The 16,266-nt window shown below is 38.8% G+C and overlaps 1 protein-coding gene across 1 annotated transcript in view; it reads left to right on the top strand.

Moving 5' to 3' along the window:
- Positions 1-15,958, top strand: part of LOC140199506 (uncharacterized) — a 131,291-nt gene extending 115,333 nt beyond the window's left edge. Inside the window, exons 41-51 of the mRNA XM_072261703.1 lie at positions 4,058-4,165; positions 4,490-4,543; positions 4,638-4,745; positions 5,857-5,910; positions 6,035-6,142; positions 7,173-7,226; positions 9,732-9,839; positions 12,396-12,660; positions 13,813-14,003; positions 14,502-14,744; positions 14,923-15,958. Of these exons, the coding sequence (XP_072117804.1) occupies positions 4,058-4,165; positions 4,490-4,543; positions 4,638-4,745; positions 5,857-5,910; positions 6,035-6,142; positions 7,173-7,226; positions 9,732-9,839; positions 12,396-12,660; positions 13,813-14,003; positions 14,502-14,744; positions 14,923-15,069 (1,440 nt within the window). The 3' untranslated portion in view covers positions 15,070-15,958. The remainder of the gene's footprint in view (positions 1-4,057; positions 4,166-4,489; positions 4,544-4,637; positions 4,746-5,856; positions 5,911-6,034; positions 6,143-7,172; positions 7,227-9,731; positions 9,840-12,395; positions 12,661-13,812; positions 14,004-14,501; positions 14,745-14,922) is intronic.
- Positions 15,959-16,266: the final 308 nt, after the last annotated feature.

Here is a 16,266-nt window from a genome sequence, read left to right as displayed (position 1 = left end):
TTTCTGCATAATCACTCAAAGAGTTGAACTGCACCTTCATGTAACAAGAGCTGTATAACTCATCTCCTTCTACCTTAGGCCACGAACTTATCAATCAGCCCTCAACCCTCTTTTTTTACATACACATACATATATACATATACAACCCTGAGTTTCATTTTCTTGTGGGCATACTCAACAAATCTATAGATGAGTAACAAAATAAGAGCAATGAGAGATGAAACGGAGTGGCAGAAGACAACAAACTGTGCAAATGAAAATATAAATATAAATACACAGCAATAAGTTATGAGATCATCAGGTGAAGAGTCCTTGAAAGTGAGACCATTGGTTGTGGGAGCATTTCAGTAATGGGGCAAGTGAAACTGAGTGTAGTTATCTCCTTTTGTACAGAGCCTGACAGCTGAGGGGTAGTAACTTTTCTTCAACTTGGTGGTCCAAGACCTGAGGCTTTTGTAGCTTCAACCTGATGGCAGCAACAAACAGAGAGCATGACCTTGGCGGTGGGGATCACTGATGATGGATGCTGCTTGCCTACAACAGTGTTTCATTTAGATGTGTTCAATAGTTGGGAGGACTTTACCCATGATGTACTTGGTACTTGGCTGAATCCACTACTTTTTGTAGGATTTTCCATTCAAAGGCATTGATATTTCCATACCAGACTGTGGTGCAGCCAGACAATATACACTCTACCACACTCTGACATTTTGAAGTAATGAACTTCAGTTAATGAATAATTGACTTCATTAATTTTGCCTCCAACTTTTACCCTGCCCTCAAATTTACCTGGTCCATTTCCAACACCTCCTTCCCCTTTCTTGATCTTTCTGTCTCTGTCTCCGGAGACAGCTTATCTACTGATGTCTACTATAAGTCTACAGGCTCTCGCAGCTACCTGGACTATTGCTCTTCCCACCCTGTCTCTTGCAAAAATGCCATCCCCGTCTTGCAATTCCTCCGTCTCCGCTGCATCTGCTCTCAGGATGAGGCTTTTCATTCCAGGACAAAGGAGATGTCTTCATTTTTTAAAGAAAGGGTCTTCCTTTCCGCCACCATCAACCCTGCTCTCAAACGCATCTCTCCCATTTCACACACATCTGCTCTCACCCCATCCTCCCTCCACCCCACTAGGAATAGGGTTCCCTTTGTCCTCACCTACCGCCCCACCAGCCTGTGGGTCCAACATATAATTCTCTGTAACTTCCGGCACCTCCAATGGGATCCCACCACCAAGCACATCTTTCCCTCTCCCCCTCTTTCTGCTTTCCACAAGGATCGCTCCCTACACAAATCCTTTGTCCATTTGTCCCCCCATCCCTCCCCACTGATCTCCCTCCTGGCACTTATCCTTGTAAGTGGAACAAGTGCTACACATGCCCTTACACTTCCTCCCTTACCACCATTCAGGGCCCCAAACAGTCCTTCCAGGTGAGGCAACAGATCACCTGTGAGTCGGCTGGGGTGATATACTGCGTCCGGTGCTCCCGGTGTGGCCTTTTATATATTGGTGAGACCCGACGCAGACTGGGAGATCATTTTGCTGAACACCTACGCTCTGTCTGCCAGAGAAAGCAGGATCTCCCAGTGGCCACACATTTTAATTCCACATCCCATTCCCATTTTGATATGTGATTCCATGGCCTCCTCTACTGTCAAAATGAAGCCACACTGAGGCTGCAGTAACAACACCTTATATTTCGACTGGGTAGCCTCCAACCTGATGGCATGAACATTGATTACTCTAACTTCCGTTAATGTCCCTCCACCCCTTCTTACCCCATCCCTTATTTATTTATTTATCTTTCTTTCCCCCCCCCCCTCTTTTTTCTTTCTCTGTCCCTCTCAGAATCACTCCTTGCCTGCTCTCCATCTTCCTCTGGGCTCCCCTCCCCTTTCTTTCTCTCAAGGCTTCCCGTCCCATATTCCTTCTCCAGCTCTGTATCCCTTTTGCCAATCAGCTTTCCAGCTCTTGGCTTCATCCCTCCCCCTCCTGTCTTCTCCTATCATTTCGGATCTCCCCCTCCCCCTCCCACTTTCAAATCTCTTACTAGCTCTTCTTTCAGTTAGTCCTGACGAAGGGTCTCGGCCCAAAACATCGACTGTACTTCTTCCTATATATGCTGCCTGGCCTGCTGCATTTCAGCATTTTGTGTGTGGGGCTAGAATTGAATGTGATTCTCTGGATGTAATCTAATAAGAATCTTATAAAGTTGCAGCATAATTTGCTGACTGAAAAACTCAATACAGCCTCTTTTTTTCTAGTCCAGATGAAGGGTCTTAGTCTAAAATATCAACTCTTCATTTCCCTCAAGGTATAAAAGTTCCTATAGCATTTAGTGTGTGTGTTGCTCCAGATTCCTGTGCTTTTTTAAAATCAACTTTAGAGATCTATGGACTTGACCCCAAGATCCCTCTGTATGTCAACACTTTTAAAGGTCCTGTCATTAACAGTATACTGTGCTTTAACATGTGATCTCTCAAATTGCAATGCATCATACTTGCCTAGATTAAACTTTATTTGTTACTTCACTGCCCATAGCTGCATCTGATCTACTATATATCCTGCTTGTAACCTTTGGCAATCTTCCCACTATCTGCAACACCATCAGTCTTTGTATCGCCTATGAATTTACTAATTCACCCATCCAAGTTTTCATCCAAATCATATGGACAGTATATATTTGATATGCTTTGTTGGACATCTTATTAAAATCCACGTGTACAACATTCCCAGCTCTAACTTCATCAGTCACGTTCGTCACTTCCCTGAAAAGCTCAGTCAATTTAGTTAGACATGACTGGCCCTGCTCAAATATTAGCTCCTCAAATGCTTATCAATCCTATTCCTATGAATCTTCTCCAATAGTTTCCTACCCCTAGCATGAGACTCACAGATCTGCAGCTTCTATGATTGTCCTTATTTCACTTATTGAACACAGAACATTAGCCCTCTGCATTCCTCTGGAATCTCACCAAGTAGCTGAACAGAACACAATGGTCTTGAATTCAGATTTAAAATTTTGGCCAAAAGAAAATAAGTGGCACGCAGGCAAAATCACTTTCCTTTATAGAGTGGACGTGTTCAAAGTTTTCAGGTTGTTGGAAGAGAAGCACCCAGTGTCTTCAAAGAGAATTGGAGAGAGCCCTGAGAGAAAATATTTACAAAACTATAGGTGAATGGAACTTCTAGCATGGATCTACAGAGAGTCTGCATTTGCTCAACTTCTTGAAAGGCCTCTTTCTGTGCTATAACAATTCTAATGTTTCTAAAGGATAAAATTAGATGCTTAAATAGATTTTCTAAAAATCACCAGCTTATGCATCAGTTGTAAGTAGGTTTTTAACAGCATAACCTTCAGGTTATCTCCTATTAAACTTTCAAACAGCCTTGGCTATCCACATTTTTTTTTTGTATTTTCTTAAAACTACATTGGAAATTATTTTTTTAAATTTTCTGAAAAACGTGGTCCCATTTCTCTCAACAATATCAAACAAGATAATTTACACTATTCTGGAAACTCAGTTATAAACAGCAGCTCTTTTTGAAAAGAGCTCATGTCTTCTCTTGAGTTTCTCCAGTTATGTTCTTGTTTTTCTTCCATTCTAATATCTTGGTTCTGCTTAGATCAATGCCATTCCAAAATAAGGAAAACTTTTGCACAGCAATGACACAAAATGCTGGAGGAGCTCAGCAGGCCAAGCAGCATCTATGGAAAAGAGTCAGCAGTCAACAGAGTAAACAGTCAGATGCTTTGGATTTCCAGCATCTGTAGATTTTCTCATGTTAGTAAGACTTTTGCACATGTTCGAAAATAGTAGGAATTTAAGCACCAGAGTTATTCGACTGTGGATATGAGATTTATTTTTTGTAAATTTTCTGTTGGATAGGTGATGCCAAAAAAAGGCCCAAAGCTATTTGCTGTGCTCTAAGTTGTGATGTTCTTTTATTCTAAAGTATGGGATTCTTGGATTTCAAGCAGCTTTGCACTCTTTAAAAAATGTAGTAATTCATATTGTCATTTAGTAAATGTTAATCTAGTGATATGTCACTTAGGGTTCGAAAGGGTCACCGGGTAGTCCTGGTCCTGCTGGTAAAGACGGTTCTCCTGGTCTGAAAGGATCACCAGGAATTCCTGGACAACCTGGTCAACCTGGCAGCAAGGTAAGTAGTTTGATTCTTGCCCTAACTTGTATAGAAATTGAACAGCAGGTTCACTATTATTCATGAAGTTCAGGTTAGAGAATGATCTTTTTGATTAAGCTAATTCTTGGGACCCTTTGGTTAATTGCTTTTCATGAAATTATATTTAGTCTTTTATTAATTTCAGAAGAAGATGCTCTGACATTTTTAAGTAATGAACTTCACTTAATGAGTAAACAACTACTGAAAATCTGCTTGGGCCGATTGTTCACAAGTGATCTTTGTTACCAGTTTAATCCAGCATTGTTTTACATTATACTAAGGAAATTTCCTATTATGTTTTAGGGTGAACCTGGTCCAAGTGGCTTCCCTGGCCGAGATGGAAACCCTGGTCCTAAGGTTGGAGCAAAAGGAGCTGAAGAATTGTGTATAAATTGTATATTTATTTTCTGATCAGTGCTGACTATTAACGTTGATGTTTTGAATGATACAGGGTGAGCGGGGTGAGCCTGGGCAACCAGGGTATCAAGGCTCACCGGGGGCTCCTGGACCTCCTGGTCAGCCTGGTTTATCTGGCAAACCCGGTGAAAAAGGTTCTGGGGTAAGTTTGGAATCTTGAACTGCATCATTGGAATTATATTTGGAATTGATAATTAATTGAAAATTTCAGCATCTAAGAGTATTCTGACATATATATATAAGCAGTTGGTAATTATGTTTGATTTTTTTGAAGAAAACAATGAAATGTATTTAAATATCTGTCTGAAACACATTACCTAGTACAATGTAATTGCTCAAATAATGTTTCAAAGAATGTACAAAGTTTAAGATAGGTATCATTTTAATTGCATTCAGGTATGTATATCAAGTTCCCTTCGTGTCAATCAAGAAGCAGCTTGAGTGGCGTGAGTCCTTCACCAATTCAATAAACCTCTAAAGTGAGGCTGCAATGGGACTGCAATGTTTTCCTGTTCATGTCACCTCTGGATATAAAAATATAAATATTGCATATATTGGAAAACTGAAATAGAAGCAGAAAGTGCAAGAAATACTTAACAGGTCAGGTAGAATCCTTAGAGTATGGAGCAGAGTTAACACTTCAGGCAGATGAAAATTGATGTGAAATGTTAACTCACTCCATAGATGCTGCCTGACCAAATGAGAAATTTCTCTTTTTATCATAAGTTAGCACTTATGGCTAATACTGGCTAGCATTTACATTACCCTGGTTTCTTGACTTGAAAGAAAAAAAGATACTGAAGTTTTTTGAAAAAAAAACATTCACAGCATAAGAAAATTGCATTCAATGCCAACATCCTTCACCATTATTGTCCCTAAATAGAGAAGATTCTATCTCATTGACAGATATGGTGTTACATTAAGATCAGAACAAGTATAATTTCAAATTTCTTTCCCTGAGGATATTAATGGAACAAGAGGCATTTACCACATTAGTGCAACTATGAAGAAAGACTCTTTCTTTTTTTTGAATCCCAAGTTTATTTAATTATTTGAGTTTGAATCTCAGTACCTGAGGAATTTAAATTAGTATCACTGGTCAAGGATCCAATGCTCTGCCTGCTGCTCTGGTATTTTACCAGAGAATATGATAGCATAGGGGTTAACAACATTCAGAGAAATTTCAGGTATGGAATGAATTTGAGTCTGATTGTTCTTAATTTCAATATTTTTCTTCCTTCAATATCTTTCAGGGTCCTCCAGGTCCACAAGGTCCTCCAGGCTTAAATGGGGCACGTGGGCAGATGGTAAATCAGTTGAGGTTACTTCTTCAAAACTGCTTTAACATAAGAATTTTTAATAATGCTCTATTTATTGAAATTGAGTCATATTTTTTCAAGCCCTGTGACTTAATGACTGTGCATTTTCCAGGGCCCACCAGGTGTACGTGGTGAAAAAGGTCAAGATGGAAAACCTGGTATGTTTGGTTTGAAGGGTCACCAAGGAAGGCCTGGTTTGCCAGGTTCCCTAGGGCCTCCTGTAAGTATTTCATGCATTGGTTCAATTCATGAGAAGTGTCAAAACTGTATGTTTTCAAAATTAATTTGCATGTAGCTTATTCACCCTAGAAAGATTTGATGCTCTGCAAAGTAGAGACACAATTGACGAATCAGGAGCAAGACACAAAATAGTTTTCTCCACCTATTGCCTCCCAGCCTCTGTTACTATTTCCACTCTTTACCCCTTCATTTGCCTATTGCCCTTGCTCACCAGGATCCATCTATCACTTGCCAGCTCTTGCTAAACTGGTTACCGTCATTTCTTTATAATGCCTGTCTCTCCTTATCATTCAGCCCAGTTGACAAATCTCAATCTGAAACATTAAGTGTTCTTTTCCTTCCACTGTCCTTGCCTGACCTGCTGTGTTCCTCCACCATTTTGTTGTTGTTACTATTTTAATATGCGTGATCCACAAATTAGATCTTCAAATTTGGTTTCCCCCCTGTGATAGTTTCATGTTCTGAAGTATGATGTACAATTGCTTCAGTTGAAATTGACTGCAAATAGAGATCAATGGTTAATGGTGAAAGGTGAAATATTCACTGGGAAAATTGAGGGGAAACTTCTTCACTCAGATAGTCATGAGAGTGTGGAACGAGCTGCTGGTGCAAGTGATGCACACAAGCTTGATTTCAATGTTTAAAAGAAGTTCGGATAGATACATGGATGGTAGGGGTATGGAGAGCTATGGTGCAGATGCAAGTTGATGGGACTAGGCAGTTTAAATGCTTGGGCATGGACTAGATAGACCAAAGGGCCTGGTTCTGTGATGTACTTTTCTATGACTCTAAATTTCCTCCATACTAGGTATGGGTATCCACCAAATGCAAATTATAGAGTACAACATCTCAACTCCAGAAATAACATAACGAGCAGAAGTTATTAGTACCAAATGGATTGTATTTAAGTAGTGGGTCAAGACTTTCTATCAAAGCTGGTTTTCACCAGAGATTTTCGTCATCATCTCCCAAGCCGTATTGGAAAAAATAAATATTTTCTTTATATCTAGGGTAATACTGGGCAACCAGGTCCAAGTGGAATTCCTGGAGGTCAAGGTCCAAGAGTGAGTAAAATGATCAAAGTTTACAAAAATTATTATTATTAGAAGAAACATGAATATTGATGATCTTTTCATTTGTTAAGATAATGGGTTCAGACTGTTAATTACACTATTCCAAAGATTATTCTCTTACTATTTTTGAAGTATGGAAAATATTGCATTGTGATTTGAAAGGCAAATGCATAATCAATTTACATTTTTGGAGAAGCAGAGGGATATGGGGTTATACAGGCAAGGGTCATTAGGTGACCAGCTGTGAGCTTGGTGCATTATTCAAACTAATCATCACTGTCAATAATTCATAAAAGATGTCAGGGACAAAAGTTTGTTTGATTTAATAGATATACTGTTTGTTAATTATTCCAAGACCCTCTTTTTCATGACTGCTACTGCTGGTATTTGTGAGAAAATTAATGTTCATACAAAATCAAAAGAAGTGATTGACTACAGTTCATCAGTAAAATGATTCAATGAGTTCTGTAATTTTTACCCATCGGCTGCTGTTTGGTACCATTATCACTTGTATTGCCGGAAGCTATTCTTCCTTTTCCACCTTTAAGGCCAGACTCACCACCTTTTATAGCAAAGCATGTTCACCCTGCTTCAATTGAACAGTGACTTTGACAATGACTCTGTTGCAACGAATGAGGCGTACCCAAGCGCAGGACACAGGCATGGAGATTTAGTTAGGATGCAGACGCGGGCATGAGCATTGAACGGCAGACAGGAGGAAGAGCAGGAAGGCAGGAGACAAGCAGAATTTATCTTGACACTGAGAGACTGGGTTTCACAGGTAAACTTCGGAACTGGAGTGGAACTTAGAAAACTGATCTTGACACGGAGAGACTGAGTTTCACAGATAAATCTCGGTACTGAAGCAAAATTTAGGACACACAATCCTAAGCGGCTGGGAAGCGTTAATTACCACATTGCAAAACCAACAATCTGGCAACTAGTGGGTGCTAAGCTGGGGTTCTTATGCTGCAGGTCTTGATGAAAACCAGGTGTGTCGTCATCAAAGGGAATTAGGAGAAATGGGGAATTAATGGTCGGGACTGTGACAGACTCCAAAAACACAAAGTTTTCTCAAGCTCTTTTCCTCAATATTATAAATGAGGGACCAACTTTTTTAAGCAGGCAATGGATATTTGGCATGAGCTGCTAGAGGAGGTAGTAGAGGCAGATACAATTATGTTTTAAATGACAGTTAGTCAGATACATGGATGAGAAAGGTTTTGAGGGACATGAGCCAAATCTGACTATCTCAGGCAGTGTTCTTGGTTAGCGAGGACAAGTTGGGCTGAAATGTCTATTTCTGGGCTGTAAAACTCTATTGTTCTATAATTACCATGGCAGTTAATGTACTACAGAGACACTGAGGAATGCCCTGATTTATGGTCTGTCAGGTCTATGAATGGTTTTAGGGGCTGATTCAGTGTTACATTGCACTTTTCAGAGATAAAAAGACTTATCAGACTTTGGAACAATTTGACAATTTGTGTTGCCCAGTCCCACCAGTGCTTCAATGTTAGTACATACTCTTCTTGCGTCTGAAGACCATAAGACCAATCTAGGTTAGGAATATACTGCATTTATATTTTGTGGATGCAAAGACGGTTGTTATGCCCCTTGGAGGTTTGGCAATTGTTTCAGAATCTGCTGGTTGCCGATTCTCTGAAATCCAAACTGAATGAGGTAGGTGGCTTCCCTTAATAATTATAGCAGTCACCAAGGGGAAGAAAAGCACAAAAGTAAAGCCATATTTATGTTGTCAAAAAATGAAAAAGTACTTGTGTTGTAATTCATTTTGATCAGAATTATGTGCAAATTATTAGCCGTACTTTTTTAGGATGTTAATCTGCTGCTCAACCTTGTGATTATTTTTAAACAATCATCATGCCCATTTTCATATATAGCCATAAAAGTTTTTGCATTGATTCTTCATTTTTTTTTCCTGCAAAAGTTTATTTCCTTAAACTTATGCACGGAAATAAAGGATTCTGTTTTCAAATCGCATGCCATTTTTGCTGACCAATACAGTATACAGCAGCCTCAAGCTCTAAATATCTTTTGGAATCTGTTTTTTTTCTTGTTGTGATCTGCCAGTTATAATTTGGAATTAGATTCTTGGCACTGAGCTCAATGGTCCACTGGTTTTAGAACTTTGATCAAGAAGGTATCCTCCACCCCATACAGATCGCTCTCTAAAGCCAGAGATTCAGCATTGAACATCTACAGACCTCTCATATGCAGTATCCTTAGACAATTCTAGATGTAAAATATCTGTCAGAATCTGTCACAGTTTCTCCTTGAAGAAATGCATGGACGCTGCAGTCCATGAGGAAATAGGATGATTCCAATTATAATCTATCTATTTAATAGAATAGCTGGTGCTACCAACCAGTGCGCTGCTTACTATTAAAGGGTAGCTGTGAAACTGTATTGTACTAATTGCACACTGTGATGCTCGCATTCAGATTCTCTAACTGAATTTTAAAATGTTTCAAGGGTCCAAGTGGTCCACCTGGCCTCCCTGGCAAAGATGGTAGCAGTGGCTTTCCAGGTCCCATTGGGCCTCCCGGTCCACGGGGTACACGTGGAGAACCTGGCTCCAGTGTAAGTATATATATGGATCATAGCCCAAAGGTGGGGAGCATTACAAACTTGTACGGCCAGCTCTAGATATTTGGGGAAAAAACAGATTTGTATCTGTGAAATGCAACTATTGATCAGAGAAATAGATTACTGGAGATGAAAGCTGCTGGAGATCACAATTTATTTTGCTGTAATTCAGAACAGAGAAGGAAGCTATTATGATGCTGTCTTTGTACTATAGCCAATGAAATGGTGGGAAGGCAACAGAGAAATAAATTTGAAGATAAAATACAGAACTATGTAAGAAAGCTAGGGATAATCGGGACTTCAATTATCTGCTACCTGAAGTTTGTCAATCTGAGCCACTGCCATCAAATCCCAACTTCATCCAACCATTTTGTAGCCTATTGTTTACTCTGCAAGTTGTTTTTGGCTGGTCTGTCTTGTAAAAGTGTATACAAAGGCAAACCCTTGTGTATTCCTGTACACTGGAAAATATTCTAAAGTTCTTGATGGAAGAGTTAGAAAACAGTTCTTAACTTTGAATTACAAGAGGAAATAAACTAAATAGTTTTGTAGGAACAAGTGTTGCATCTCCGGGGGTGGGGAGGTGGGGGGAATTGCAGGTAACTGGGCAAGAAATGAATGAATCAGAGAGTCGTGGAAAGCAGGAAGTGGTGGGGATGTAGTAGGCAGTAGTAGGATCTTGTTAGATTTGGTGGAAATGTTGAAGAATAGCTAGACCTGGAGGCTGGATGACAAGGACAAGTCTCCATTCTGTCTGGTGGGAGGTAAGGTAGGAATAGAAGTGAGTGAGATCTCCATCAACTGCAGTAGAAGGGAAGCCACGTTTCCTGAAAATGTAGGACATTTCTCATGTCCTGGGGTTGGAAACCTCATCTCATGAGCAGCTCGTGCAAAGACAGTGAGTGAAAGGAATGGCACACAAGCATGTGAAGGGAGCTGTAGCTGTGGGAGTCTGTGGGTTAAAAGTGAATGTCAGTAGATTGTCTCCCAAGTCGGAGACAGGCAGAGCCAGAAGGGGGAGTTGGGTTTTAGAAGTAAAGTTGAGGGCAGGGTGGAATTTTATAGCGAAGCTGATAAAATAGATTAGTTCTACCCGAGTGCAGCAGGTAGTACTGATACAACTACCAATGTAGTGTGATGCCAGACTAAGTTTGGAACAAGGACTGTTCCCTGCAGCCAACAAAAAAAGGCGGGTGTATTTAGTGCCCACGTAGCTGTCCTAGGCTACATCTTTGATATGTAGATAGCATGAGGAACCTAAAGAGAAGTTGTGCAGGGCAAAGACAACTACTGCCAGGCAGATAGTGCAGCAGAACTGGTTGTGTCTTTGCTCCAGAAAGAAGCAGGGGGCCACGTAAGCAGAGTTATGATGGTGTATTGGGTATACATTTCAGTAAGTGAAAGAAAGAAGTCAGCAAATTGTTAACAAAGCATTTTAAATATCTTCATTAAGTAGAATACAAATGCAAAACTGGGGCTAAACATTCAGAAAAACATAGGTACCAACTGAAATCATATCAGTTATTGCTATCATATTTCATAAAAGAAGTTCACCCTTTGGAGAGGGTACAAAGATGAAAAAGTTCATCTGAGTGAAAAACTGAAGTTGGTCACTTAAAGCAGAATAAAATGTTCAATGTTTTTAATGTTTCTAAGGTAGGGACATGTTCGGCACAACTTTGTGGACCGAAGGGCCTGTATTGTGCTGTAGGTTTTCTATGATTCTATGTTGCTGGATCTATTGCAAAAGTAAATGAGAATGTAAGGACTTGTAGGACGGTGTTGTTGTGAAAGCAAATGATGCATTTTACTGTATATTTGATGTAAATGTGAAAAATAAAACTAATCTTTAAATCTTTGCAACCCCATCATGACATGCAAATAGGATTGAACTTTGTAGAAAAGCAACGCCTTCTGAAAGATTCTGGAATGTTGTTTTAAAAAAAAGCATGGGGGAATCAATTTGCACAGAGCCAGTTCTGACAAATAAGCATGTATAATGGAAGAATACTTGCTTTAAATGATGCTCTTTTAATAATATACACTCCACTTTCACTATCTAAAATGCTACAAGTAATGTCTGTGTTTAACAAACCATCCAAAAGGCAGCAATTCAAACTGTCCAGTATCATTTTAGTTCTGAACTAGTACGTCAGCCTAATTTTTTTATTCTCAAGACTGTGGTGTAAATCAAACACAATAATCTGATTGAGAATAAGAGCACAGTTCAGAGTCTCCAGCGGCAGAAAAGCAAGTGAGCAGTTCAAAGGTAATTGGCAAAATATAGGTATCAATGTAAGGAACTATCAGTTTATGTGGCAAGTTATGATTGCATGATAGAGCAGAATTAATAGCAATATTAAAAAGTGAGTCATCTAAATACTTGAGGAAATACATATAAAGTTGGTGAAAGATCAAGGATGTGTGTTTGTCGACTTGGACTGAATAATTTCTTCAGAGTTGTTTTGTTTTCTGATATTTCCAAAATTCACAATAACTTACTTTTTATTTGCATAGACTGTTCCTTTACAAGTAAGTTTTACTCCCTAGGGTCCTCCTGGTAAAGATGGACCTATGGGACTTCCTGGTCCACCAGGTTTACCTGGCAACACTATTTACCCACCACAACCAGAAAAGGGCCAAGTGTACTGGAGTGCCGATCAAGCTGGTGAATCTGTGAGCATTGGTGAAATAATGGCTACACTGAAAAGCCTGAAGAGCCAAATGGAGACTGTGCTGACACCAGATGGATCACAGAAAAGTCCAGCACCCAGCTGTCGCGATTTAAAAATTTGTCATCCAGAATTCAAGAGTGGTAAGCATGTCATTTAAAGAAATAGTAGTATAATAATAAATTGAATCCTCTAATTTATAGAAATGTATGTTTGAAAGTATGATTACAAATAACATCTATTATTACAGTTAATAGTTTATACCCTATGTAATATTGGACTGGAAAAGGCCCACTGGTCCATTAAGTCCATCTCAATTATGGCAAGTCTAGCCACCTGTGCCTATAAGGCATTGCTGGTTGGTAATACCAGCACATTGTACCGTGCTTCTACAATTTGATTTCAGTTACAGGTCCTCCCCCAGGTTAGGAACACCCAACTTTATGTGTAACCAGTACAAATGAAGAAGCATTTGGGAAATTGGCATGAAGTATTTGATAGCTGTTGTGGGGTTGCAGTCATCTTCTTCTACCCTGGAACTCCTCATTTTGGTCCGAAGTAGGCAAGAGATCGATGACTTAGTAACAGAAAACTTTCTCCCTACAATTACTCTGGCCAAGAAGTGTGTAATGTTCATTTATTTTATATTTAATTTTCCTTGTGTTTCAATAAGGTCACCTCCCATTCTTCTAGATAATAGACCTAACCTCCTCACTTTGTTCTTATATGACAGGTTTGACACCCCAAGAACCAACTGGGTCAATCTCTGCTGTACTTCCTCTGTAGAAAGTATAGTTGAACTTATTAGAAAAAAAGACCAATGTTCTATGCAAAACCCAAGATGTGGTCTCACCAAGGCACTATATAAATGCAGGGAGACATATTATTACCCAAATCTACAAGTCAACAATCTATTTTCCTAATTGCCTGCTGCAGCTACATATTAGATCTCACTGGCTTATATACAAAGATACAAGGTTCCATTTGAACATCTCATTATTTGAAAAGCTGTCTGCATTTCTGTTATCTGCTTCAGGAGAAAAAACCTCCCTCCTCCCCAGTGCACTCCACCTATCATGTTGTTGCCCAATCAGTTCGCATACCTAGCATGTCTATATCTCCTTTGCATTATTAGTTCTCATTCTTCCTTTGAGAGGAATTTAACCTTCTTGTTTTATTTTAATTAAAACATTTGTATCATATGAAGGAAAGTATCCCATTCTTTATCCATTAAATTGCTTTAAATCCAGGCCTGACAGCACAGTAACAGTTATGGTTTCACATTCACAAAACAGGAGAGTACTGGATTGATCCTAATCAAGGCTGCAAAATGGATGCCATCAAGGTACACTGCAACATGGAGACTGGTGAGACCTGTGTGCCTTCCAATCCCAGCAACGTCCCTCAGAAGAACTGGTGGGCAAGCAAAGAGAGTCACAGCAAGAAGCATGTGTGGTTTGGTAACTCCATGGATGGTGGCTTTCATGTACGCTAAGTCAAACTGTTGTATGATAACCATAATACTTAGAACTGGACAAAGTAACAATATTGGAATGCATGTATGTTTGGCATCTGTTGCCAGGTTAATTAGAATGTGTTTCAGTACAATACATAATTTGGAACTTTTATTACATTTTTTTCTGAGCACAAATATCTTCATTGTGATTCCATAGCCTATATAATGAAAAAGAAATATCAGGCCTGAGGCACAAGTTGGTTAACAGCTATTTGGGAGAATAGGGAGACTAAATTCTCTTCCAGAACTTATGGTTAAGACTTTTCATTCTTTTATAAAACTTGGTCATTATTTTGTTCCATAAATCAAAATAATCATTTCTGTTGTATAAGATAAAGACTCACTCACTGTCACTGTCTCAAAAGCTGAATGCTAGCTCTATTGGTGACACCCACTGCTTGAGAATGAATACATTTAAACATGGATTATTATTGAACAAATTCATTGTAAAATGTTTTGTTTCCACAGTTCAGTTACGGTTCTACTGGAGTGTCTGAAGATATTGTTGAAACCCAAATGGCATTTCTTCGAATTCGATCTACTCAAGCTGTCCAGAATATCACCTACCACTGTAAGAACAGCATTGCCTACATGGACTACGAGATTGGAAATGTTAAAAAAGCTTTAAAACTGATGAGCACAGCTGATGTTGAACTCAAAGCAGAAGGAAACAAGATACTCACATACAACATCCTGGAAGATGGTTGTACAGTAAGTAGCATAAAAGATAAGGCGAGGTAGATGGGCCATATTATACCACTACAGTTTTTAAATCCATTTCAAATGAAAGGCTTCTATTCATAGAGCATATTTACTTGAAGTGTTATTATGTCAGCAACATTGCTTTTAGGGTGAAAATTAAAAGCTGCACTTTTCTGTTTGCCTACAGAAGCACACAGGCGAATGGGGCAAGACTATCTTTGAATATCGAACACGGAAAACGATTCATCTACCCATTGTAGACATTGCACCCTTCGATATTGGTGGCAAGGATCAGGAATTTGGTGTTGACATTGGGCCTGTCTGCTTTTTGTAACACTGAAGATAGTTTGAACAGTCACTTGCAGCACATAACTAAACTGCACTTAATTTGCTTATGTTTGAAGCTACCAGGATGACAAGTTCTAAATCACTTGATTGTTTGGATGGAAGTTATATGACATATCAGAAAATGGAATAAAATAACAAAATGTCACAGGTGTACAAATAACTAATGCTCTCTGGTACTAAACGCTGGGGTGAAATCAAATGTAATTTTACAGAGCACCGAACATTCCCAGTAGCAGATTTGACCTCGCCCTTCTTTCTTATTAGAAGCGTAACTGCATTTAAAACTTACCCAGCTTCAACTACCTCACCACGGACAGAAACTGGGATAAGTTTGATGCTCCCAAGAAAATATTGCACGAGATGGGTATCTAAAGCCTCTGTCTCCAAAAATGTGGCTAAACACTTCCAGAATCAATAAATTTGAGGATGATTCAAGATGAAGTGCAACAAGTGAAAATATGTTCATTTACTATTGAAGTATGGCAGCACATTTATTACAAATAAATTGTATAAAGTACCTTAAAATTAACTGGTGTGTTCAGCCATTTGTCTACTGGTGCTTATACCTTGAGAAAATGTTGCCTTAAAACTGGTGCTATTTTGAGTATAACATACTAAAACCTTGAAATTTCTTTTTCAAAAACTTCTAGCTTTTGCAGTAATAGTTTCTACAGGTCTCAAAATTATGAATCCATTTCATTTATTCACTGAACTGTGCAAGATTATCAGCAAGCAGCTTTGTGAGCTATTACTGAGATAAAAGGTTTCTTCCAGTTTTGATTTATACATATACGTAACATGAATTCAGGTTTTTTTCTATAACAGTGTTTTGAATACTTATGTCATAGATGAAACAAATAAAGTGTCTAAATAAAAAAAAATGTTTTGATTTACTATTTCAAAATTAATTACACTAGGAATGTTACAACGAAGGGTTTGAATTGAATTGACTTTGTTACTTACATCCTTCATATACATGAAGAGTAAAAATCTTTATGTTACGTCTCCATCTGAATGTGCAATGTGCAATTATAGTAATTTATAATAAATAGTATGTACAACAGGACAGTCAATATAACATAGAAATACAATTGTATCGGCATGAATTAATCAGTCTGATGGCCTGGTGGAAGGAGCTGTCCCAAAGTCTATTGGTCTTGGCTTTTATACTGCAGTACCATTT

Source organism: Mobula birostris, chromosome 6 (genome assembly GCF_030028105.1).
Source record: "Mobula birostris isolate sMobBir1 chromosome 6, sMobBir1.hap1, whole genome shotgun sequence".
Lineage (NCBI taxonomy): Eukaryota > Metazoa > Chordata > Chondrichthyes > Myliobatiformes > Myliobatidae > Mobula > Mobula birostris.
Note: the sequence above shows the minus strand (reverse complement) of the source record. Positions and strands in the feature narration are given on the sequence as shown.